Genomic DNA, 25,645 nt, shown 5'->3' with positions numbered 1-25,645 from the left:
AATAAAAACTATAAAATGTGATCCCACCATGAACAGTGACAGTGAATTGGAACAAGGGGAAGTAGGAAAATCGGCGAAAGAAGTAATTTTTCAAACCAAAGATAAAATGTTAACATTTTTACAAATTCATACATGAAGGTGTTTGTGCGTGAGGCAAGAAGATGAGTGAATTCTTGAAGACATGGAATTAACATTGGGGAAAATCATTCTCATTTGATATGCGACTCACCATGACAAATTGATAAGGAGGCGATAGAAAACATCAAAATCACTGTAAAAAGCAATAAATTTTAGAGGGTAAAGAAAGTGGGGGAAATAGCGGCGAATTTTTATATGGAAAACGTGAATATATACGAAACTCCAACAGAATGTGGGGTTATATAGGTAAAAGATGCTGATGAATGAATCTCCAAAAAGAGCCCACTCACCGAAATTAAGTCAAGTACCTAATTAAATAAAAATAGACTTATTACACAATACCAAATCAACAGAGAACATGAAGAATCACTCTGTGTGAGTCTAAATTCCTTAAGCTATCCTCCAAATTCCGTTCAAGTGACCAAGTTATTTGCATGTGTCCAAATGATAGAGAAAAAGTACAATTTCTCTAATTACACCTCAAATACAAGATAATTTTCACAAAGAAATATGCACAAAATAAGCAAATCCAGAGGAGGGAGAGAGTAAGAATAAATAAATTTGGCCTAATAATACTGCATTCGAGCATAACAAGAGAGGATGAAGAGGACGTAACAGTTCCAAATATGCAATACAACGATTCACGAGGTGACAAAGAGAAATAATACAAGGATATGGCATGTGGAAGAGGAAGAAAAACTATTGAATTTTATAGGCAGATCGTGACAATTCGCAAAATAATGCAATAATTATTTTATACGAATTTTTAAGAATATCATTGTAAATCCACTGAATGTTAGTCACACCCCCAAAAAAAAATGTCAACAGAAAACTGCTTATTCGTTGAAATAAACTGTTCAATGTCATCAGTAGGATGTTAGATGAATTCTTAGAGCTTATTAGACTTCTTGTTTGTGATGAGATTCAGGAAGAATCATTAGTGAAGATCTCAATACAGCAAAAATATCACGCGAATCTCTTTTCATTAAATTAATATATAATACCTATCAAGAATGCGTCAGTTTGTGTTGATGTGAAGAAAAAATGTCAATTCACATTTAGGAAAATAAATTATAATCGATTGGGCTCCGCATCAGCGCACTTTATGCTGAAATATGTAGGGGAAATTGTATGTGTAGCGTGTAATTAGTTAGAATAGAGGATTTCCATTTAACTGTCTTGCATCCATAATGCTTAAAAAAAAGATGTTGTTATAATTAAACTTTTTCTCTGAACTTATTATATCGTGACGTTAGTCAGATTTTTAGACGCGAGCGCACCCAAGAAAAGAACATAAATTCAAGCTTTTGATAGATGAACAAGGAAAACTTTGTCAGTTTAATTGATGTCATAAGGAATAGTGAAACAGAGAACTCATATAATTATACAATAGTTTAATGGTATTTACCTTCTCAAGCGTACGCCAGTGTCAATACGAGACATTTGAAAGAAGATATAAATGTATTTTTCGTGTTTCTCATAAAAAAATCAAGTGAATATTAAATAAAGAAATTCCATATAATTATAAACATAACACATTATGGCAAAAAAAATGAAAAGGAGGAGCGAGCAAATGCGTGCTGTCTACTTTTATCTTATCAGAATAAATAGTGAATTTATATTGTAATTTACTTCTGAATCTGTATTGAGTCGATTATAAGGCGTTTGTACTTTTTCCAATCAAATCATATACATTCACCTACACAACACAAAATGGTTGATAAAATATTATAAAACGCAGTTTTACTGGAACATTTCCAAAATAGACAATGTGAACACTGAAGCAAAATGGGTAATTTTTCTCATTGGATTCTCAAACGAACATCAATGTGATTACACAGTGAAATTTTATTTTAAAAATACAATTTCTTAAATCTCTCGTATTTTCTCATTTCACAGTTAAAATGTCTAAAATACACATAATAAATAGCGATATGGTGAAGTCATGCTAACAACATACGTCATATAAAACTACCAAAAGGGCGGTGAAGCGGACTCCAAGGCATCCTTGTGATTTATGGTGGAATTCTCAACTCACTTCGTCTTGAAGGACGTGGCCGGCTTTCGAGGCACTGGTTGACGCTGGCGCGCCAGGAAACTCTGTCCGGATCCACTGAGGAGTGCCATTCGGGAATCCATAGCATCACGCTGACGATCGAGTGCCAATTTGCAGAAGGCTGTCGTTATCAGTTGCTCCTCTCTCTGATTCATTCTGCTCGTGTGAACCTCTGGTTCCGGGTCAGATGACTTGCCTTGGTCCAGCAGAGAAACCTCATTTGCCAGTCGTGGATCGAGACTCTTAATCATCTCCTTGGTTTTCTCCACGCACTTCCTGTAGCGCGCCTCGGCAGCGGACAACTCCTGCTCGCGACTGGACAAAGCTGTCTCGAGCTGAGTGACTTTAGCTTGCAGATTGTTGACCTGAAGCTGGCTCTCCTCCACTTGTGACGCCCTCTGCTCATTGAGTTCAAGGGCCTGACGCAATTGCACCACCAGATTTCCCTTAGCGCTACTCTCATCCGTCTGGCCCTGAGTCAGTGTGAGAATCTTCTGGTTCGCCTGCTTCAGCTGCTCTCGCAATTTCTCTGTTCGCTGATTCGAGTCGTCCAGAAGTTGCTGAAAAATTCATTAATTTATTCCAACTGTAAAGCCTCATTATCAATCGGCTTACCGCCAATGCTGTCTGGCCACCTTGGCCCTCCCGCAGCGCCTTGTTCTCCGCCTCGAGTCGATCAATCCTGTCCTTGAGCGTGGGCGAGACGATTTCCCGGGAAATCGTGTTGGTAGAATCACTGGAGCCTTGAGTACACCTCAGCTCGTCGCAAGTCTCGCGCAGAGTGTCCCTCTCAATCAGTAAGTTCTCCTTCTCCCGCTGCAGAGCGCTGAGATTGGTATCCAAGTTGGTCAACTCGAACTCAATCTTGGCACTTTTGCTCATTTCCGTATCCAATTTGAGATGCAACTCCTGAATCTCCTTCTTGTACAGTTCAACTTGTCCCTTGAGACCGGAATACTTTTTCGAATCCTCCTCGTGCTGAATGTTCTGCCGCAGATACTCAGCACTGCGCTCCTCCAGCATTTTCACCTGCTTCCGGAGATCGCTGTGGTCCTCCAATTTCTTCTTGTACGTCGCCAATTGCGTCTCGTAGATCTTCAGCTTGTCATTGGCCTCTCGCAGCACATCAATTTCATCCTTCAGCTGACTCAATTCCACCGACGCTTGGTGCAGTTCGTCAACTTTCAGCTGAAGATTGAGAATCTCCTGCTCTTGCTGGCGAGACTTCATTTTGAAGTCATCACGCGCGGTCTCTGCCTGGAGTAGATCATCCTTCACAATATCCAACTGCCTTCGGAGCTCATTGTAGCGCGCTGACCCGAGTTGGACAGGTCCAATTGACGCTCCATCATCCCCAATCGTCAGCGGAGACTCAACTTTCTCCACCATCTGGTTGAGCTTTGTGATTTCCTGCTGCATTGTTGCCTTCTCTTCCAAGTGGAACGTAATCTGGCGTTCCATTTCGTGGCACTTCTGCGCAAGGGTGTCTCGCTCCTCTTGCAGTGCCTTCACGTCAAACTGCTGGATGCTGAGAGAGCTCCTGGAGGGTCCGGTGCCTTGCCAGACCTCCTCCAAGTCCTGCAGCGCTCGCATTATGTTGCGCTGCAGAGACTCCTCCAGTTCCATGATCTGTGTGATGTAGTTCTGCTTCTCTGCACAGTTCACAGCGCAGCCGAGGATGAGCTGAAGCAGTCTCGAGAGTTCCGTCTTGTCTGCCTTCTCGGCAATCCTCATAACATCTGGTTTAGCCACTTCCGACAGACTCAGACTCAGCACGTCGATGTAGTAGTCAAAGACGCCCTGAACCACCTTCTTTAGATTGCTCACCTTCAGCCTCCAGTTGTGCGGTACGTCTGTCTTGATCTTGGACAGCCAGGAATCTGTCCGGAGATACAGAAAACAAACACTCAGCCTACTCTAAATTGAACAACTTTCTCCTGCTCAACTCACCTGTGAAGTGTTCAGGAGCGATCTGATTCAGTGCCTGGGCCATTCTGTGGTATCCCAAAAACGCAGAGAAGACATCAATTAGTCAAAATAGTGAGATATGTGGCAGTAAGACATCAAAACACTCACGCGACGCCATCGCTCAGTTCCCGAGCATTTCCGTGGGCTCCACTCAATTTGAGACACTGCAGCCACTTCATCAAGCTTTCACACAATTCTACCTTTTCGTTTTCCATGTCGTAATTGATTGTTTTTATGGAAAAGTTATGAAATATCACACTTTTTCCGCCTTTCGACTGCGATGCTTGGCCAAGTGAAAAATATTATCAGCTGATTGACGTTCCCAATTCCCAATTGACACTTCAGATGCTGCCACCCCGTGGGGGAGTTTCACCCAAGCACCAAACCACTGGAATATTCCGATGGACTTCCACTCATTTGTCCACAGGCCAAGATAATTACAAGGATTTTACATTTTATTAATTTCCTATCACGTCAATTGGCATACAAATTTAATATAAAAATTGTACAAAATAATGGAAATTCTGCCTGCAGTCTAGCAAACATCCAATTCAACTTAACTCAACAATTTTATGCCTTTTAATATTAAAAAATTGTTATATCGATGAAAACTTTTACAAGAGAGAAAACTAATAATTGAATCTTCAATGTGAAGTTCTTGTAAAATCAATATGAAAGATTCTAAGGCACTACTATTCCAAATTACAATGGCTCGTAAAGTTGTTGTGTGCGAGGATTGTAAAGAAGCGTCGCGGATTCTGGGAATGGAAACTTGAAGAATGGGCTTTGAATTAGACTCATAATGGTGTCCTCGTCAACTTTCCCTCGCAGCATTTCTTGTGTAATTCTGATGTTGGCTTTAGATTTCAGTTTGTCCTTCGAAGGCTCATAAATTACAATTTGCTTGACACTCCTTTTGGGTGTCTGATTCCTGATCATTGTCGCGATCTTCTGCTCAATTTTTTTCTCATTCTGCTTCTTCTCTTTTTGTGGCTTCTTGTCGCCCATGTACTCCATCAGACTCTTATTTGGGCGGTTATAAACGACAGTTGAGTACGCAGTGACTGGAAACTTCAGGAAGTTGTCATCCTTCAGGGACTCTGCTATTTTCTTTCCCAGTTTCTCTTCTAGCATTTCCATAGTAATTTTCACTGTCTTTGCTGTAGCGCTTGCATCATCAGGCTGGTAAATGATGATCTCATCTGGATTTTTAGGACTCTCTGTCTTCTTGGGTGACTCTGGTTTCTTCCTCACAGGCGTAATAAAGACTTTTGATTCATTGTTGACCATCGGACCTTTGTCCTTCTTGGGATCATCACACTCAGATTCAGTTTCGGAGCCACTGCAGCAATCATTCAAGTAGCATCTCTTGCTCTTTCGTGCACTTCTCCTGCTCTTCCTTCGAGGGGATGTATTCTTCTTCTTTTGCAGAGGTTTTGCATGATCAATAGGGCGCTTCTGCCTGTTCGACTTCACAATACATCTTGAGCTGGGAGACATCGAGGGCGACACATGTCGAGTGATGGCAACTGGTGGCCACTGAGGCTGCTTATCAAAGCGCAAGAGGTCTGTATCTTGCTCCAGAAAGCAATACTCCTTAACGGTGACCATTCGCATGCGTGATTTGCTAAAATTTCTGTTCCTATTCGCCATAATGTACGCCGCAGTATCCACAGATGTTGCCGAATCGTTGGTGTTGTCCATCTCTATCTCAGTGGAATTGAAGTTACTCATACGGAATCGGCCACGGAAGTTGCTGGCGTCTCGGAATGCGTTCCCCATTTTTGCAGCGTTGCTCTGGAGCCAATCAGACACTTTCGAATGAAAATCCATCTTTTTCATCTGCTCGAACCACGAATCGTTTCTTCGCTGAATCAGTGGCATCAAGCAATCCTCATACACGGAGCGGGGCTCCCAGAAGCTCACTAGGGCCGTGTTCTCCTGAACTTCTTCAAAATTCTCAGATAACGCCCTATCCTCGTTATCACTCTCTTCTACATCATTTTCGACATCTTCACTCAATTCACTAAAATCCGCGCAATCTTCCTCGTCCTCCTCTGCGTTATGGTACCTCTGCAATAAGATAAAGAAGCAAGGGAGTGAGATTTTCCGGGATTATAAAGAACGCCGACAAACCTCTTCGTAAGATTTCCATCCCAGAACACGCTTCTTTAGAACATCACAACCTGGCAAAATATCATCAAAGCTGCAAAAGAAAAACACATTTTAGTAATTCAGGAGATGATAAGATGGTATTTTAAGACTATTACCCGTCGGTTTCCATGAGTTTTCGCGCAACAAATACCGATTTTCCGAGGGAAACTCAAACCTAAACAATGCACTGTCAACGCACGTCCTCTGATGGATCGGCATTTGACATTTCCATTGGAAAAATTCAAATTTGCAACGGTTGTTGGATTGAGATCTATGAAAGATTAAAAAAGGACGTTCATTACGAAATTCAGTTGTGGAAAGTCCATGTGAGAAGAAAAACTGGAGCTCTATCTTCTATCACCTAATCACACATTTTGTTTTCAATGATAATTGATTTTCTCAAAGTTTTCTTTTGTGTTTCTGTAATTTGCCGCAGAGCGCCGTACAATATTGCAGTATGAGCGCCGCGTAGCGGGTTTGAGTGGAATTGCAGGTGTCATTGAAGGCAGTTCCTGTTCGCACTTTTGCTAGAAAATGTTAGTTGAGCGTATGCGTTGTGAATGGACGGAATGCGGTCAGAATTGTTGAAAAAATAAGAGAATACTTACACAATTTGTACATTTTCGCTCCAAAATCCCTCCTCGGGATGGTTATTTATTGGAAAAGTGTGTGAAACTCTATGAAATTGTGTGACTCTTTGATGTGGCTTCCAGTGTCTCGTTCCGGAGGTGGAGTGTCAAGTGGCCAGGGAAACATCAAAGTTTGAGTCAAATTATCCGTAAGTGCACATTTCAATCAGATTAGGTCCCCCCAAGACGCCTCCTTCACCGTCACAGACAACTTGGGAGGCTCAGTGAGTGGGAGGATGGCAAGAATTGAGGGAGTTTTATTGCTCGCCAAGCGATTGAGGGCGTCTTCCCGGACTGCTTTAAAACAATTAAAAACCGCTATGCGTGTCCAGAACGCGACTTCCGGGCGAGTCTTGAGACTCCCCAGAACACCTGCTGACCACTTTGGATGGTGTGGAAGTGCCTGAGGCCATGAATATTTCGCAAAAAAGCTCGCATTCCTCCGCTCTCCAGCAATTTGGCCCATCTGGCGAGAGAAACGAGTCGAAAGGTGCTCGCCCAGAACGATGTCCATGCCAAACATCCCATGAATCACACTCTCAATCGTGTGACTAATGAATTTCTCCTCGAATCCCTCCAGACGTCAGTCTAGTGGATGTAGAGCTGAGATTCTAAAAGCGACCACAAGCCACAGTCGCGCGAACAACTCTTCAACAGTCGTCATTTGAGGTTTTTCTAGTGGTTGACGAAGAAACTCCTAATTGTTACTGTCCAATCTCACGAAAGTGGCGCAGAGATAAGAGACAGGAAGCTCGAGAGGAGAATCTGATAGTCTTATCGAATGTGGATTGGCACATTGGCAAGTGCTGCAGGCAAATACGGATTGATTCATCTAAGGAATGGCGCTATCAAGGGTTCATTGAACACCGGACACGTTTGTCGGTTTCTGCTGACTCTATGCAAAATTGTGTTTGAAACTTGATTCCTGATTTTCCTGGGTCATTCAATTTCCGTAATATGAATTTTTCGATGAAGCTCAGCTGTTCAGAAACTGAAGGCTTGAGAAATCGATAGGTTATAGGGAAGAACGGGGCAATTTCGGACACAAATTTTCATGTGGATTTGAGTTTGTGAGATTAAACAGACTAAACTCAGCTTTCAAGCAAAAAAATGCTTCTAAAATCTACTCTAAAATTTTGTCTACAATGTAGATATTTTCAGGTTGTGCACAATGATAAATATGTTCCGAATCTTCTTATACTTAATTTTCCTATTTCGCATAATTGATTTCTCTAATTCAGCTGTCATAAGGACCGATGTTGCTATATAGCTGCTCTGCGTGATAAGAATGCCTTTATTTAAAATTCAGTACGACGTCTCGAAGGCGATAACGATTATGTTCAAATTGATACTGAATTTACGTTAAATTTTCTTTTGATAAAGCTATAAATATATCAGTTTCAAGCTTAAAAGAATTATATAAGAAATTTATAAGCTTGTGCTCATGAGACGTATTTCAATCTTGGTAATTTTATCATAACAGATGTTCAATATCTATAATTATAAAGTAATATTATATAAAGAGTGTATGGTATTGATGTGTACTCTTACTTCATGTTTAAATGGGAGAGTAAGAGGCGTCGCATTAATTTTTATGTTCATTTCTGCACAGTGATTTTGTGTCTGAAAGTCTCCCGAAATTTGAAATCAAAATTAATCCCTGGATTTTCTCATTTGAGCTGCGTGAGTTTTAATTGCATGAGGTTTTGTGTGCCTGTGACTGTGAGTCTGGAAATGTTCAACCACTGAAAGTTTTCACTTCACCATCACTTTCCATCGTTGGTTGTGTGGGGCAGAGTCGTGACACTGGGTGTTAAACTAATTAAAAGTAAAATAACAGGTAGATTGAATTGGTTGTGGGAGGTTCTCCTGGTACTATTTTCCATCATCTCTGGCTTCCTCTCTTCTCTGCTTACATCGTGATTGTACGGAAGGTTGCAGGGAATATGAATTGACCCGAATAAATATGGGGATTGGATGGTGTAACCGCAGAGGACGATTTCTCTGCATTTATCGTCCTTAGACGTTGAGTGTGACTACCCTTTTTGCCGGATAATTGCCCGATAGAGATTGTCGAGAAAATTCCCTTGAGGCGGTTCTGGGTCTCGTATTCTTTTCATCTGATATTCCCGGGGACGTTTTCCAGCAAACGTGTGAGTTATTCCATTTATTGATCGCCATGACACAGCATGGAAATTATTTTAGGACTCGAAGTGCTGAAAAATGCAGAATCCACACGAATTCCTCATCTTAATAAATCATTTCCTCATTCAAGGGAGTTGTCATGTTAATTGAGAAAGTCTCCCACCAATATAACTATGATTTACAATACTTTTGAATTGTCATGCAGTGCTGTCGTTTGTGGCATTCTGAGAATAGTTCTTCTTGTAGTATAACACTTTGTGTTGAGCGTTTATTATAAGTTTAAATGTGATGAATTACTCACGCATGTGGAGTGCATTTAGAAAAGCGGAAGAAATTTTCATGAATGGAGCAAAAGTCAATTGTGTGAGTCCGATGATATCAACGACACTCAATTTGCCCAAATTAATTTAAATAAATGCTGAGATATGAGCATAAGAATTTGACAACTTCAGGCTATATTGAGATTGAGGAATGCTTTCAGTGTGTCAAATATCTCATGAGCAATATGAATGTTCTAATTGATTCTCGTGTTCAGTGTTGTGTCTTCTCTTGAGTTGATTTGCCAAAGATATTTAACATTCATTTCCTCTCATATTTTATTCAAGAAGACTGTTTACGTTGAGGCAAGATCTGTCTTTTTCAATTTTCTTCTGTGGAGAATTTCAGTCTAATATTGTGGGTAGGAAAAGAAGAGAGGTTCTTCACCTCTTTATCAAGGATTGTGATGAAACTTTTGTACTTTGGAGTCCTTTTTCCACAATTCATTGTTCACAGCGTGTACTATTTGAGATGATTGCTGCTCCTTTTGAAGTCAACATTGTGATTTTCTGTCATTTTTCCATTCTTCTGGGTAATTTTCCCACAGAAATGTGAATAGGAGAGCCTGAAAGGCTTTGCGCAGAGGGACTGAATGTAATCTCCACAATGATAATTACAGTGAGTTGTTTAAACACTGTGAAGGGAGTGTATATGGAAAATATAGCCATCAATTGTGATATGTTTGAGAGGCTTTCAACCCTTTTTCCCACCAATCCCAGAAGGATTTTTATCAATATTCTGGTAGAGAGTCCGCATATCTCTTGAATCGGGCTCATAAGGGATGAAGGATAGGTTTTTTTCTGCCACCCTAAGCAGAAAAATCGAAAGATGTTACATATATTGATCAAGTTACCCTTTTTCTGGGCACAATTTTTGTGTGTTGTGTGTTGATTTATTTAAGTTATTCTGGGCAATTGCTCATTGTGCAGTCACTGGCCAGAGCTTTCCAGAAGTGTCTCCCGAAGGAAGGCAATGTCACTTTCGATAATGCCTGTGGGAGAAAATTCCACCAATGTGTTGGTTTCCTATCGATTTCAACATAAACTTCCACCCTAAAATCCCTCTTAAATTTCACATTGGGACTTTCCATATTTTCACACTGTCGCAGACACAAATTGCTCTTAAAGACTCCTCTGGGAATTTATCAGACACTGAAAAATTCTCCAGACCGAATTTATACATTATCCTTTTGTGTGCAATATTTTAAAGTCAACCACAAAACATTGGGTGTTTTTAGATCTCACATAAAATAGTAAAGAAAATTTTCCAAAACCATAGAGTGATTCAGTGATTGAGATTTTGAAATGACATATAATATTTTGTGAAGATTGAATTTTTTAATTAAAATATTATGAGGATTTTTTTTTCCATTGTGTCTTGTTATCATTATTCACAGCAGAATTCTATCACATCAATTCATCACATTCTACGATGGATTTGCTGATTAAATACAAGGAGGAGAGTTGCAAAATCTCCCTCCGGAACGATTCTTCCCCTTAAGTGCGTGAAACTTGAGTTTCTTGTCTGTCTTCCATTCTCATTCCCCCCAAATGCGTAGATTGCAAAATAATTGTGAAAAATGAACTCTGCTGTGCGCCTCGGCACTTCCTCCCCACAATATTTTATGTACATATTTATGTATGTATTATGGAAACTATGGCTCACAATAGAGAAAATAAATAATTTGCAATACATATATTTGAAGCAACGTCGAAGAGTGCACTCAGTCGATTACTGGTGGATGAAAATGACGTAAATTGCAGGAAAGCGATGGTGAGACGCCTCCATAGGATTTAATTGAATTTGATGATACAATTTTTCCACTATGACTTTGTGACATTATTTTATGACTATAACACACTCCCGAAGAATGTGGGCAAGCGACATATTGTAATTCACAATCTTTCTTCAGTTGAAGTACACATTGCAACGAAATCAGGAGTCTCGGCGGGAGCTAATATGACAAATTTGACGGGTGATTCATTGTATGGTTCGACAGGAGCATGATAATTGTTTGATAATATCATTGAAACCACGTGCTGGGGCGCTTCGCGAAGGTTCCTTTGCTCTCGTTTTTTTTTCTTACTTCTTTAGTATTCCCCCCATTTTCCTTGTTTCAATCATTCATCAGCATGATGTCTGCTGGACTTGCTTTATATTGCTCCAGACCAGAGAGTGATTCTCTTAAGCTCGATTACTCAGACATTCGCTAAATGAATGAATTGAATGAATGAACGTGCATGTTGGGTGTATTTGTGAATAACAGCAATGACTTTGAGTAATTCTATATTGCTGCTTTTCGCCTTCTTTCCCTCCCGAAAAAAAGCAGAGGAAGACACAACCACATGATTTGGAGAATAAATGGAGTAAATGGTAGGGAGAGAGAGAGAGAGAAACGCAAAGTAAAGAAGCAGATCTTTCTTTGAAAAAAGAACTTCCATCCTCTGCGAATGTCAGTGAATCTTCACTTGGATTATTATCAATTTCTGAGATCCATGGCGTGGATCAACTGTTAAAAAATCCCTGGAGCGTATCTCACATGGATTGTATGTCTCTTGGAGCATTGCTCACAATTTGCGTTACACCTTTTACACCCATCTTATATACCTATGCTGTGGAAGGCCTTTTTACAGCCGGTGAGGTGAGAGATGATGGGGAGAAGAAGGTATGAGATTCTGCTTGTGAGATTGTAATTTTATTAACATTTTTCCTCCCTCTTTTACGTGGATTTCGCCGTTTCATCTTCTCTGCATTAAGTTGATGGGATATGTGCTATTGGCATATCTCTCGATGTTTTTCTTTCACAGAAGTTTGGTTATTCTTATCACTGCGACACACTGCATCGCATTCTCCATATCTTAACTTTCTGCTGTGTAATAATTCATATGTTCGCAAGTTGCAGTTCAAATTTACTTTATATAATGCCAAATTGTGAGGTAAAATGCCCATAAATAAGAATTATTGTGTCACTTTGAGAGCGGAAAGAGCGATTTGTATTGAAGATAGAAATGAAGCACCCGAATGAGAGTGAAGACGCAGGTTTTTCTCTCCTGTTCATAAATTATTCAACGGAACATTGTTAGAATATATTGTTCTTCCTCTTTTTCTGAACCACTTTTTTGGCACTCATTCCCCGGTTCTATTTTTCTCAAATGGTTCGCTGAAAGTTAAGCGCGAATGTGTGCGCCTCACAGTGTTTAGCGAAAAAGGAGTGCGAAAAAGAGAAATTAAACTGTTTTCACATAGGCAATTATTTGCGCCAAAAATGAATCGCACATTTTTGCTCAGGATGAAAACAAGCGAGAGAGAGAGAGAGTTAAATGTGCCATACACTCTGCATGGTTGAGTTTTCTGTGATTCTGGTGCTAAAGGAACAGTTAAATTGCTTCCGGGACACATTTTTTGTGCAATACAACACGAAGGAAATGGAAAGAGATAAACTGCAAATATTAGAGATGAAATCCTTTGTAACCCGAAAGCAGGGGATTGTGATTGCTAATCTTGTCCTTTGGTATGCACAAGAGTCTTTCTTCCTCTCTTCTATCGTGTCGCATGCTTGAGTCATGCGATATATTGGTCGTGAGGAGCTCAGTGACAAATAGTTTATACTTCATTCGTATAAATATTATATCACAGCTCTGCCAGGCAGCACGGCAATTACACGGACTGGATCATTTTCCTCCGTCCCAACCAGAACTGTTAACCCTTCACATCGAATGATCTCTGGAATTTCTGTCGGACGAGTCACGAGTGGTGTTCACCTTTAGATCTTAACATGTCAGTGAAGAGATATAAACTAATCTCTGTGAGTAATTTCACGGGTTGTCTTTATGCTTTATGTGAGTGTTTATCGTGTTTATATTTTTGTGTCACTCATACTTGCCTTACCGCAAAACTTGTCAATCTCGCCAATGATTCCACGGTGATTTGCAAAGTTACAATCATGTCTGGTTATTTAGCCAGAGTCAACAAATACTTGAAGTAAGAAAAGAAATCGTGAAAATCAAGTTTTATTTTTTTATCATAAAATTTTTATGTTGAAAGAATCTTTCTTGAAAGTAATTAAGAGAGAAAAGCATATTCCCTCAAAGAAGTTCATGAAGTGTGGGTGCCTTCAATGGTCTCTTAATTATCTATTTCATCGTGATAATTTGCTTACAGTGGGTTTCAGCAGGAAACCACTTCATCAATGTCCACAGAGAGAGGGTTAACGGGGCAATAAGTGTAAATTTTATCAATGAAAGCAAAAAGAAAAGCGAACGATTGTTTGCACTTTGCTTCTGGGTGTAAATATTCGAGTGTGTGTTTTTCTTCTGTTCGCGTAGGAACGCGAGAGAGAAGACAGAGAGGGAGAGCGATAGAAAGAAAGAGAGGAAGATTAAGATAAAAATTGGCGTGTGCTAAGAAGGTGGAAATAACAATTGCTTAATTCATATCTTACCTCTCTTGCGAGGGGGAGTAAATATAGCAAGTAATTCATGGGTGAAAGTCAATTTGACGTTAAATTTTCGCGAAAGAAAAAGGTGTGAATGCGTGAGTGAGGCAGGAATTTAAATGAAATTCCTTTTTATTTGATCTCTTTTGCAGAACAAGTGATTCTTTGTGGGTGTGAATCACAAGGAAAAAGTGTCACCGACATCCGCAGACGCTTTCTGACCCAGATAAGTCGACAGAAGAAGTGACTTGAGAGAGAGATAGGAGAAAAATGCTGGCGGGAATTCGCGTTGTTCGTGGACCGGATTGGATATGGCAGAATCAAGGTGAGTTGCAAATTATATCCCTATATCTGCCTTTCTGATATCTAATGATGCACGTTGGAACAAGTTTGAACTGTGAATTGGACTTGAGGAACACCCACCCTCACGATTATGACCCTCTAAAGTGCTTAGGGGCAGTTTTCCACTTCACCACACACCCGTGGATAGATGGTTTTCTGGGGATGATACAGCAATGATGATGGTTGCGAATAGAAGTGGTGCCGCCCCTATCGCGATGGCATTTCGATTTGATAGTGATGCCATGGCGTGAGGGTGAGTACGTGCGATGGGGAGTGAGAAGATGATACCACATGAAATTAGCGAGTGAGTCTGCCTCAGAGGTTTAATCGATCAAGCACATATCCGCCACCTCCGCAAGTCTGGGTATTTTGCTCTCACTGCGAGTGCTGGAAAAGGGCAGTGACTCTTGTTTGGAAGATAGATTTATGTGGAGGAGGATTCTCTCTCCTTCACCACAAACAATATACCGAAAGGCATTCCCTCGTCGTTTCGTCGTTTTTTTTTTCTCTGCACATCGCAGCGAGACAGAGATATTTCTTTCCACCCAGGCGCGTATTTCCATATTTAGACAACAAAAGTAACATTGAATTGTAATTTCTTGAATTTTCATGGGGGTGACCTTTTTTCCTTTACCCTTCACCACATGTTTGGGGCTTTTTTTGCTTTGACGCTTCACCCCCATTCTATTTGTGGGATTTTCAAAAGAGAAATATTCGGTGGCAAGAACAAAGTGCGAATGCGATTGTGTTTTCGGGAAGCATTTAATTTCCGTTTTGAAGAAGATACAGGAAATAAATATTGACTAGCATATACAAAATCAACACTCTGTTTCATCCAACATTTAAATCTACATTTAATTGTAATTAGGGAAAAAATGTCATCACTATTAATGAAACACAAACCATGTGGAATATTCTATTTTTAGCTTCGTTTCCACAGATAAAAATATGTAAATTGAATTTAAACATTTGGAATGTCTAATGGGGGAAGTAAATGCATTTAGGGTGGCAATCTTTTGTCAATTTACCGTAACATTTGATTTCCTCGCGAGCGAACAAGGAAAAAGATAAGCGGAAACTGAAGACAGAAAAATAAATAATAAAATATGCCCTCCCTTTTGTCATAACCAGTAAATCGATGCAGAAAAGAGTTCATTATCCTCAGTTTGTTCTTACCCGTTTGTCCCAAAGCCGTCTCAAACGTAATAATGATGCATTGTGTCCTAAAAATAATGCAATTCGCGGAGGAGAGAAAGAGAAACACACTATGTAGCGAAGGGAATTGCATCAGAGATCCTTCAACTTTCCTTGCAAATTAATCGTGAGTCATCGTCGAGGCTATATAGGGTTAAATGTTGAGCACCGCTGTTGTACATCATCAAATTGGTACGTCTCAGCAAATAAAACTATCCCGCGAAATTCTGTTTAATAAGAAGTTTAACAAATAGATTACGCTTCACGCCAGAGGACTTGCCATCTCGACTTCGTTGTCAGTTTCGAGAATATTTTCCCTCATTAGGTTTGTCTTCTGTATTTTGTCGCGAAGACACGACATTTTATGAGCGGAGTGAAAGGTAGAGTGTGTGAGTGTCTTTCACGGGGTGGATAAATTGATGGGTGGATGAGAAAGATGTTTGGTAGTGGGGAAAGGGAGGCAAGATAGATGGTGAAGACATTTGTGCTGTTATTCTACGAGAGTTCACAGCTTTTGTGTTTGCTAGAAAGATGAAAATTTGTTCATAGATCAGTTTGATGGGCGAAAATGGTTTTCTCTCAATAACTTTGTCATTTGATAAAACACATGATAATGTGAAGTGAGACGTAAAAACGCAAAAGCAATATTCACTTGAGCTTTTCCGTGAGTTTATTTGCATGGAATCACAGCTCCTGTGAGTCTGTGCGCTAGGCTGAAAGCTTATCAAGCGTTTTGGTCTTGTTTCTGGGTGTGACAAGGAGAATTCTTTGAGCCTCTAGCAAGGAGGGGACGGGAAGTGGATATAAAAGGGGGTCTACATTTCGTGTGGCATTATAAATAACACCGCATGACAAGAAGTACATGGAAGGAGCGAGGAGAGGGAATTTAACTACACAAATTTAACATGGGAAAATGTATGAGTGAGATGAAGATTATTTCACCAAATATCGCTCCATCTCACTTTGATCTTGAGAAATGCTCTCGCACCAGAGTCTTGCAAAGGGAGAAGTTGTGGAATGGGAAGTGCAGTGAGTCAGAGGCAGTGAGACACCAAAGAGGCGTGTGCAGCTCACAAATCGCCCGAAAATTCCCTTCTGTGTTATATTGGACGAGAGGGAGACAAAAAGGAAGTTTGATGAACTGACTTTCAAGTGATTGTGCCAGAAACTGAAGTGAAAAATTTTTTACACCCTCCATTACACATCTTTTCTCCCCTTTTGGTCCTTGGCTTTTTTTGTCGGGTGACTCGCAATTGAAGGGAAATGCGAAGAAAGGCGCGATCATCATCTTGGTGACTTCCTCAACGTTTTCTGCTGATGAGTATAATTCCAGGCACTTTTTTCTTCATCCTTAATTGGTTAATTTACATAGAGTTTCCTCAACTGGTGGGATATTCCTTCCCAATTAATGTGGGGCAAAAGTTTTGTCATTCAGTGAGTTTTGGGTGAAAAGAAGTTGCGGAGGAGAAAGAAAAGAATAGCGCAGAAGGAAAGGAAAAAATTACCCTCAGATAGAGTGAAGAAAAAACTTCCTCTCCAGCGACAGCATTTGAGATGTTTTTCCTGCCAGCAATTTCTCTGTGCTGGGGTGCGAAGAAATGTAAACGTGAAAAATTTTAACACCAGACCACGCAGAGAGAGAGAAAACGTGAGAGTGAGGAAATGTTTGAGGGGACAAAAAAAGACGTGTTCGCAGTGGTGGATGTGAGGAAAAATGCGTGAAAATTGCTTGGCGCTTCAAATGTGGAAAACGTGTGAGTGCGGCGGGGATTCTAAGGTAAAAAGAATCAGGACACATCTGGGTGAAATTGTGATATTGATGCTGGAGAATCGACCTAATTTTCCACTCACAGACTTCAATGTGGCATTTGAGGAATCTTTTGTGCCATTCATACCGTCTTATGGCAGATATTTAAGTGAGAGAATTTCAAATAGGTGACCTCTTTTAACCTCTCATCTCCTTCTTTCAGTTCAACTTATTTTGTGCACAAAGTTGAGAATATATGTACAAAATCCTCAATAGATCTATACTTGACATGAGAATATGATTAAATACACAATAAACTCTTTGATTTATAGAAGACTCAATGTCTATGTCAGAAGTTTTTGGGTATTGATTAAGTAGAAGGGTTGAATTTGAACATGTGCTTTACCACAGAATTTGAACTTAATTTGTGGTTTTGAAATGCTTTCATCTTTTGTCGGGGAATTAAAGGGAACATCCGGAACATCGAGAGATTTTAAATATTCCCTCGAAGAGTGGTAACATTTACAGAGTGTCTTGTGTAAATTAAATTTCGAGTGAATTGATTAAAAATGTATGATGGTGACAGTAGTTTCTCTCGTCATTCTGAAAGCTTTTAATTACGCTTGCCTTAATATTTAATTTTGTCAAGAATTTCTCTCTGTCTCTCTGCCAAAATATCCTGTTGTAGAGTGACAGTCATGGGATATTGATCTACTCTTGGCGAGGATGTATCCAGTCAGCGGCAATTTCTTTGCCAGATATGGAGAATTAATAGAGAGCCAGTGGAAGATAATTGCTCATTTTATTCGTGTAATATGGCTATAAATGCTCGCATTTGCACCCACAGATCATTAATGGCGAGGTCATTGTGGGTGAGACTGGTATTTTTGCTGATGTCTTGCGTCGCTTTGCTATTGAAATTTATGAGTTGGGTCTGCTAAAATTTTTTCTCAACGCTGTTCCTTGATATAAATTAGTTTGATTTCATATCACACTCAAATATGTGAGTGTTGTAATTTATTTACTGCAATAGTTTAGTAAATTGCTGGAACTGTGCAAAAAATGACTGTGAAAAGGGACGTGTTTTTTTTACACTGCGAATTGCAAAAATGTTTGGGGCGTCGGAACGGCGAATGAAAGTGAAATTGTCAATAATTCACGAGATCACGAATATGCTCATTCTGGCCACCTTGACATGCGGAGTGGAATAAAAAGTGAAGTAAATTCACGTGGTTTAAAGGTTGGAAAAAGACCAATTTGAGGGTGTAACTGCGTGGTGTCCGATGAAAATAAATTTAGGGTGAGATTTGAGTGAATATCGTGGGACTGTGTGTGTCCTTGTTGCTGTTGGAGCAATAATAATTCGATATTAATATGATTTTGGGGTGTATGTATACATGTAATTTTTACAACCCTCTCTCGATCCTCCACCTCTGAGCATTGAGGGCATCGGGAGTTCTAGCGTGGGCGGCGTGTGGAGGGCGAAAAGAAACGTAAAATTGTCACGAGGGGTTGCTAAGCAGTTTTTGGATGGGAGGGTGTGTGTGTGTTTGTGTGTGGAATTGATTGTATTTTCAGCGAGATTTGCGTGTCAATTGTTGGTAATATTGGGTATAAGAGGGAAAGAAGTGTAATATGGGATATTCACGTTTCTCTGGTCGCGATGGTTGTATTGTTACTTTAACTAAATTGTAATCAATAGATTGAGGAGAGGAATCTCCCCTTCTGGATCCCACTGAATGTCCTCTCTTTTGCTTCTATTTTTAGATGGGGGTGAAGGACACGTGGGCACAGTGTGTGAAATTGGACGATCCGGTTCAGCTCATTCGCCAGAGAAGACAGTCGTTGTAAATTGGGATTCTGGCCATCGGACCAATTACCGAGTTGGCTATCAGGGTCAATATGATTTAATTATTGTGGATAATGCGCAAATTGGTGAGTTGACTTGGCCATTTGGGCTGAATTGTCTTTGAGTTTTAATCAATTTTTGCTCCTTTCCAGGTGTAAAACATCCAAATATTATCTGCGATGGATGCTCAAAAGTTGGAATAGCCGGCATTCGATTTCGCTGTGCTCAGTGCTCGAATTTTGACTTATGCTCTGCATGCTATGGCAGTGATATTCATGATTTGGATCACTCATTCATCAGATACCAGACAAGCAATTCAGTCGGGTGAGCAATTATTACACTCATACACTATATAGACGTAATACTGCACTATCCAAGTTGATATTCTAGTTAACTAATTAAAAATCACATATTTGCCATAAAATGCATTCAGTTTATAGTGTTAAAAGTATGTCAAATATCCTTCATTATTGATTACTAAAGATAACTATAGATTAATCAATTTGATGTGTTAAATCTATGATAACCTACAACTCTGATGGCATATGACGCACACAAACCAGAATCTCTCTTACACTTCACAACCAATGAACAAAATGCATCCAAAATTGAGCCAAAAGTCCTTATTTTGTGCAACTGAAACCGCCCATGGAGTGATTTACTGATGTTGAAGCAAAAATCGATTGTGTTGTGTCAGAGAAAAGACCGCCAGTCGCGACTTTTTTTTATGTTCCATCATCCCATCTATTTCAATTAGAGTTGTTTGTGTGTAGTGTTTCTTTTTGGCACTTTTGGATGATGCACTAACGAGGAAAAATCTACAAGTCAAATAAGAAGAAAAATGTGTGATGATTTTAAAAGTGCAGCAAGAGAGTTTAATCCAATTGAATTGATTAAGTCTAGACACACCCAAGGATGAATGCAAAAGCTTTGGAAAGATAACGAGTGTCGTCTGAATGGGACAAATTGGGTGAACGTGTGCTTTTGGAGGTGGAATTTTTTTTTCCTGCTTTGTGAAATGAATTAACGAGGTTTGCTAAATGGGGAATAATTCACACAAATTTGTGTGGAACAGAGCATGGACAAAATCACATTATTAATTCCATAAATGAATGAATAAAATGCAATTAAAATATTCTATGTGATGCTGCCATGAATGGAGAGACATTAACGATATATCGAAAGTATGCACACACAATGGGTAGTAAAATTCAATCGTAAAACAATATCTATCAATTCTTGTGAAATAATCACAGTTAAGTGTCTCATATTTGTTGGACTTTAATGAACTTTTCACTACTTAAACCGCCTGAAATGTGTCCTACGAATTAACCCTCGGAATGTATTTGACCGAAGAGTCAACCATTATAGTAAACAATTTGTACCAATCATTGTTCAATGGTATTGGAGTAGTCATTAGGAAGACTATTAGAGGTTTTATCGATGCGTTTAAAATTCATATGTGTGCAATGACTATGATAAAGTGCGTGTGATACACCTCAAGTGCACACGTTTTACTCCAAGAATTTTATTTTGATCATCATCCTTGTCTACTATGATGGCGTGAAAGAGAAATTAAGATGTCTGTATTTGAAAATTTTGCAGTGTCCGATTGCCGCCACGTGAGAATGCGGTGAAGATCGAGCTGAAGGGGATCTTCGTGGGTGCTAAGGTGGTACGAGGAGCTGACTGGGAGTGGGGAATGCAGGACGGCGGCGAGGGCAAGACGGGACGTGTGATGGAAATCCGGGGCTGGGACAATGAATCGTGTCGCAGTGTGGCAAATGTCTCGTGGGTCTCCGGATCCATTAATGTCTATCGACTGGGCCATCAGGGCAATGTGGATCTGAAGTACTTGCAGCCGGCGAGTGGTGGATGGTACTACAAGGATCACATGCCAGTGTTGGGTCAGATAGATGAGCAGAAGTCCACAACTGTGCCAGCACTCAAGACGACTTTCACCGTGGGCGATCGCGTGAAAATCTTCATGGAGCTGGAGATGCTGAAGAAGCTGCAGAAGGGACACGGTGGCTGGAATCCCAGGATGGCGCATTTCATCTCGAAAATTGGCATTGTGCATAGAGTGACTGACAAGGGAGATATTCGGTGAGTGTGTTTGTTTATTTTGCACCTCACACATGACATGACATCCCTGAAAATCCTCCATACACTCTAATTTTGCAGTGTTCAGTATGATGGCTGCACAAATCGATGGACAATCCATCCGGCGGCCCTCGTGAAAGTGTATAATGTTGGTGATCTAGTTACGATAATTAATGATATGGCTCAAGTGAGGCATCTGCAAAAGGGTCACGGCGAGTGGACCGACGCAATGAAGCATGTAAGAGGCCATCTCTCTATCTTTTTTCCTGTTAATGATGATTGGCTTTAGCATTAGTGGTCATTTAAATGTCAACTCTCGGTGTGTTTGTACTTTACAGGCGCTCGGAAAGACGGGAAAGGTGATTAAGGTGTACGATGACGGCGATTTGCGCATCCAGGAGCTTGATAACGGGCCCACGTGGACGCTGAATCCCAAGTGTGTGCGTCTTGAGCGCTCCACTGGCGGTAATGTTGCCGAGCGATCTAATAGTATGATGGATTTGAGTCACCAGAGAATCGACCATGTCATGCTGCCACTGTCCGGACTGTCGGGATCATCGGCCGTGGACAGATTGGTGAGGGATGCAGCACAAGGGAAGCTGGAAAGTGTTCAGTTCTATCTCCAGTGAGTATGGCAGGGAGAGCAATTAACTGACAATTTATGGGTGGGGGCTGAGGGAGAGTTGCTTCCAAAAATTCCTCACGCGCCTCAATATATATGAATTTAATTGCAATAACTCCTCTGGGCTCTTGCAGCTCTCACCCTGAGCAAGTGGACGTGATGTCGGGCGGGAAGACGTGCCTGCAAGTGGCTGCACACCAGGGCCACATAAATCTCGTCCGTTACCTCCTTTCTGTGGGCGCCAACGTGAATATGGTGGATAAAGAGGGAGACTCCACACTCCACTATGCCGCCTTTGGCAATCAACCAGAAGTGATGCGTGTCTTGCTGGATCATGGGGCCGACATCAACATCCTCAATGTCACACACTGCTCGGCACTTCACATTTCGGCGCACAAGAAGCCACCGCACTGTGTTAAGGTAGCAGAAAAAAGGGTCACAATATGAAGAATATTGTCCACTGATGTCCTATTAATAGAAGAAATTAAGGCTCAAAGATGATGGTGATGTGAACATTGCTTTTTCTTCTATTCAAGGTATTGCTGGAGTTTGGAGCTGATGTGAACATCCAGGATTCGTACGGTGACACAGCTCTGCATGATGCTATTGGCAAGGAGAATTCAGAGGTGGTGGATTTGCTCTGCAACGCCCAGAATCTCAATTTGAACATCCGCAATAAGAGGGGCTTCAATGCTCTTCATCATGCTGCCCTCAAGGGTAATTCACACGGCATCCTCAGGATTCTACAGCTCGTCCGACAGACAAATGTACAGTCAATGGTGGACTTGGTGAATCTGAAGAAAGAGGATGGGTTCGCTCCGCTCCACCTTGCGGCCCTGAATGGACACGCGAAAGTTGTGGAGGTGCTGGTGAAGGATGGCCAAGCCCACATTGACATCCGCAATAATCGGCGTCAGACACCGTTCCTACTCGCCGTGTCGCAGGGTCATGCTGCCGCCATTGAGACTCTGATCGATTTGGGCTGTGATATTTTGGCAAAGGACGAGGATGGCGACAATGCAATGCACCTGTGCATCATCAAAAAGTCCAATTTGATACAGGAGGTGCCTCAGCTGGAGGCGCCCAAGATTTGGGACATTTACCAGGAGTTGAGTCACATTGCTGAGAATAGACTCATGTACACAATTTTGTGCTTCCTGTCCAAGATGGGGTGTCGCAGTGAACCGAATTACAAGGGGACGCACTTCTTCGACTGGATCACTGACAAGAACATGAGAGACCTCATTGGGAGCTACGAAGGCCAGAGGAGACAAATTCCTGTGCCAGCCGAGAGGAATCTCGCGGGTGGTTTCGATGCTAATCCCGATCAAGTGTACTCCAATGTCTCTCAGACTCTGTCAACGAGTGGTGGTGCCACTGACAACAGTGTAAGTATTAACCAAAGGCACTTTGAGTGTGTAAAATAGTTTTATCTAATTGGCACCTTCATGACGATGATGAAAGTGTCCCAACATCAAAGTATTCTAATGGAATTCACTTACTTTTGGGGAATTTCGCATGAGAGCACTCTTGCTTTCAACAAAAGTTTGGTATTTTTTTTTTTACTCAAGAGCACTCAAGTTTGCGCCTCTAAGGCTGCCGATTTGGTAATTAATTAAATTCACGGTGAATTAAGCAACAAGTGAAAATCCAGTTGTGTGAACACATCTAAATCCGGTGAAGGAGAGAGAAATGTTCTCTAATTGATGCGAAATGGGATTTATATTGTCTGTGAAACTTTGACTCAATTAATCAATGAGGAAATTGGATTGGCTTCTTTTGACGTTGTTTTTCAATCTTCCGCAGCAATGTAGCAACGATCAGGTGGCCAGTGAGTCTTCTAGTCAGCCAACAGCGGCGGAGGGGGATGTGGTCGTCCCGCCGAGCACCCCGGCACGTCGTCATCGTGCTGGGAATCGCGACACGTCGACGCCGAGTCCTCAGCTGGCCGCCCAGACGGAGCCGGAGGAGGCGGCGCCCCATGTAGTGCCAAAGAGGAACAACACGGACGCCAGGAGTACGCCTCCGCTGCCGCCAATGAATCGCTTCCGAGCCGTGTCCCCGCCCGCGGGTCATGACTTGCCAGGGACATCTAACAATCTGTCGGCTGCCGGCGGCACTGAGCCGGGCGTCGGGGCAGCTTTCCACAGCAATCTCACTGTGGGCGACGCGGGACGCGCTTCGGCGGCATCGCCCAGTCGCCTGGCGTCCAATGCGTCGGGCTCCTCGACGTCCGGACGGCACGTGAGCCGGAAGCAGCTGAACAATGCGGCGCCGACTCTCAATGTGGCACCCGTGCCGCACACGGCCAATCCGCAGGAGTGCATCGTGTGCAATGAAGTGACGGCACTGATCATCTTTGATCCGTGCTCGCACCAGATCAGCTGCGAGGATTGCGGGCTGCGCATGAAGAAGTGTCTGTCGTGTGGAGTGCTGATTGAGCGACGGCTCACGTTCAACGGGCGACTCGTGACAACCAAAGACGCCGCGAGGCAACCGTCAGCGGACAGATTGAGATACCTGGAGAGCAAGATTCTGGAGATTGAGGAGACGCACTGCTGCAGCATCTGCATGGAGAGGAGGCGCAATGTGGCCTTCCTGTGTGGCCACGGGGCCTGCTCGAAGTGCGCCGATACTCTCAAGACGTGCCACATGTGTCGCAAGACCATTGTAAAGAAGATTAACCTTTACTGAACGACAGGGTGGCGTGGAATATTTGCCAAGTACTACTCTTCCTGCATTCAATGACTATATAGGCAATTTGTGTTTTCCGCACCTCCCAACTTTTACTGCCCAGAGAGAAACTTACAAATACAGTGAGGTGTCAATAGATTTTTTTTTCTTACTTTCTGATTGACATAGACAGTGTAATAGCAATTTCTGAAATATGATATATCTCTTTGTAATCCGTGTAACATTGAAGTATAAACCATAAGATAATTGAGAACAATCACACTGACCACAAACTTTCTATAACTGCGTAGTTTTTATCTACTGGACCTTTTTCTTACTGCAATAGTACACTTATAGATGAGAAAAAAAAGAGAATTTAGCAGACAAAATGCCCTTATTTTCTTAAGAATTCGGGAAAAATACAGATTTGTAGTGAAGAGATTTGTCTATTTTGTATTGTGGATTTATATGGGATAAAGTGAGAAATAAGAACGGCAAGAATAAAGATTCAATTTACAGGAAAATCCGCAATAAATGATCCCCTGTCGTGAAGGAATTATAGTGAAGAAAAAAGTGAAATATTTAAATGGATTTACTCTTGTAGCTTACTTTCTTTTTATGTACATAAGGAAAGTATATCGTGAATTAAAGTTTTCATCACCTAGTTTGAATTCATATCTTTTAAATTAAATATCTTTTAAAGCTGTCTCTCTTATAGTTGTGTTTATTTCAAAATGATTTTGTGTGTTCCATACATTTTTATTTATTCTACTTCCCCATGAAATGTAACCAATGATAAAGAACATAATCATGTTAAAAGTATATTACAATTAATATTGTGTAACAATTGTTCATAGTTTAATTTGTTATGAGAAATGCTGATGAACTGTATCAAAATATCATGAAAATATAATCAACCACTATTTATGAATCCAATGTGTTTCAATCTGTGTTTCATGTTTCACCTAGGTGATGATTCGAAACATTAAAGCTCGCTGCATATGCTGCATTGTAACGACTCAATTTTCTGAAACACGAGTATGTCTGGAATTTATGCATATTTATACAACAAAACCATACATTTCCATTCCATGGGTCGAATATTTTAACAAGAACATATTTTTCAGAAAAGCAACAGCCTGATATAATCAATAGAGAAGATATTTAGGTCAAAAGGAACATTAAGGCAAAACTCTTCGGCAATTGCCCAATTCATCCATTTCGCTTAACTTAACTTCGAGATAAGCGATTGTCCTTCAACTGGATCCTTCC

General features: G+C 41.0%; 3 protein-coding genes across 3 annotated transcripts; 1 reads left to right on the top strand and 2 right to left on the bottom strand.

Annotated features, from left to right (window-relative positions):
* Positions 1 to 2,072: 2,072 nt before the first annotated feature.
* LOC132261429 (protein hook) lies at positions 2,073 to 4,499 on the bottom strand. Its single transcript, XM_059760242.1, has 4 exons — positions 4,271 to 4,499; positions 4,145 to 4,188; positions 2,810 to 4,074; positions 2,073 to 2,754 (listed from the first exon to the last, which is right to left on the bottom strand). Exons 1-4 carry the CDS (start codon positions 4,375 to 4,377, stop codon positions 2,173 to 2,175), a joined length of 1,998 nt encoding a protein of 665 aa, XP_059616225.1. The 5' UTR covers positions 4,378 to 4,499; the 3' UTR covers positions 2,073 to 2,172.
* Positions 4,500 to 4,636: 137 nt separating this feature from the next.
* On the bottom strand, positions 4,637 to 6,525 carry LOC132262105 (uncharacterized). Its single transcript, XM_059761242.1, has 3 exons — positions 6,433 to 6,525; positions 6,299 to 6,368; positions 4,637 to 6,235 (listed from the first exon to the last, which is right to left on the bottom strand). Exons 1-3 carry the CDS (start codon positions 6,444 to 6,446, stop codon positions 4,865 to 4,867), a joined length of 1,455 nt encoding a protein of 484 aa, XP_059617225.1. The 5' UTR covers positions 6,447 to 6,525; the 3' UTR covers positions 4,637 to 4,864.
* Positions 6,526 to 6,853: 328 nt separating this feature from the next.
* On the top strand, positions 6,854 to 25,289 carry LOC132262759 (E3 ubiquitin-protein ligase MIB2). The gene is made up of 10 exons (XM_059762165.1): positions 6,854 to 7,094; positions 13,996 to 14,168; positions 18,894 to 19,061; positions 19,128 to 19,299; positions 20,581 to 21,081; positions 21,160 to 21,316; positions 21,417 to 21,703; positions 21,835 to 22,120; positions 22,237 to 23,088; positions 23,507 to 25,289. The coding sequence occupies exons 2-10, from the start codon at positions 14,114 to 14,116 to the stop codon at positions 24,392 to 24,394; spliced, it is 3,366 nt and encodes a 1,121-aa protein (XP_059618148.1). The 5' UTR covers positions 6,854 to 7,094; positions 13,996 to 14,113; the 3' UTR covers positions 24,395 to 25,289.
* The last annotated feature ends 356 nt before the right edge of the window (positions 25,290 to 25,645 follow it).

Source organism: Phlebotomus argentipes, unplaced genomic scaffold, assembly GCF_947086385.1.
Source record: "Phlebotomus argentipes unplaced genomic scaffold, Phlebotomus argentipes genome assembly contig_15, whole genome shotgun sequence".
Lineage (NCBI taxonomy): Eukaryota > Metazoa > Arthropoda > Insecta > Diptera > Psychodidae > Phlebotomus > Phlebotomus argentipes.
This window is presented reverse-complemented; position numbering and strand designations above follow the sequence as displayed.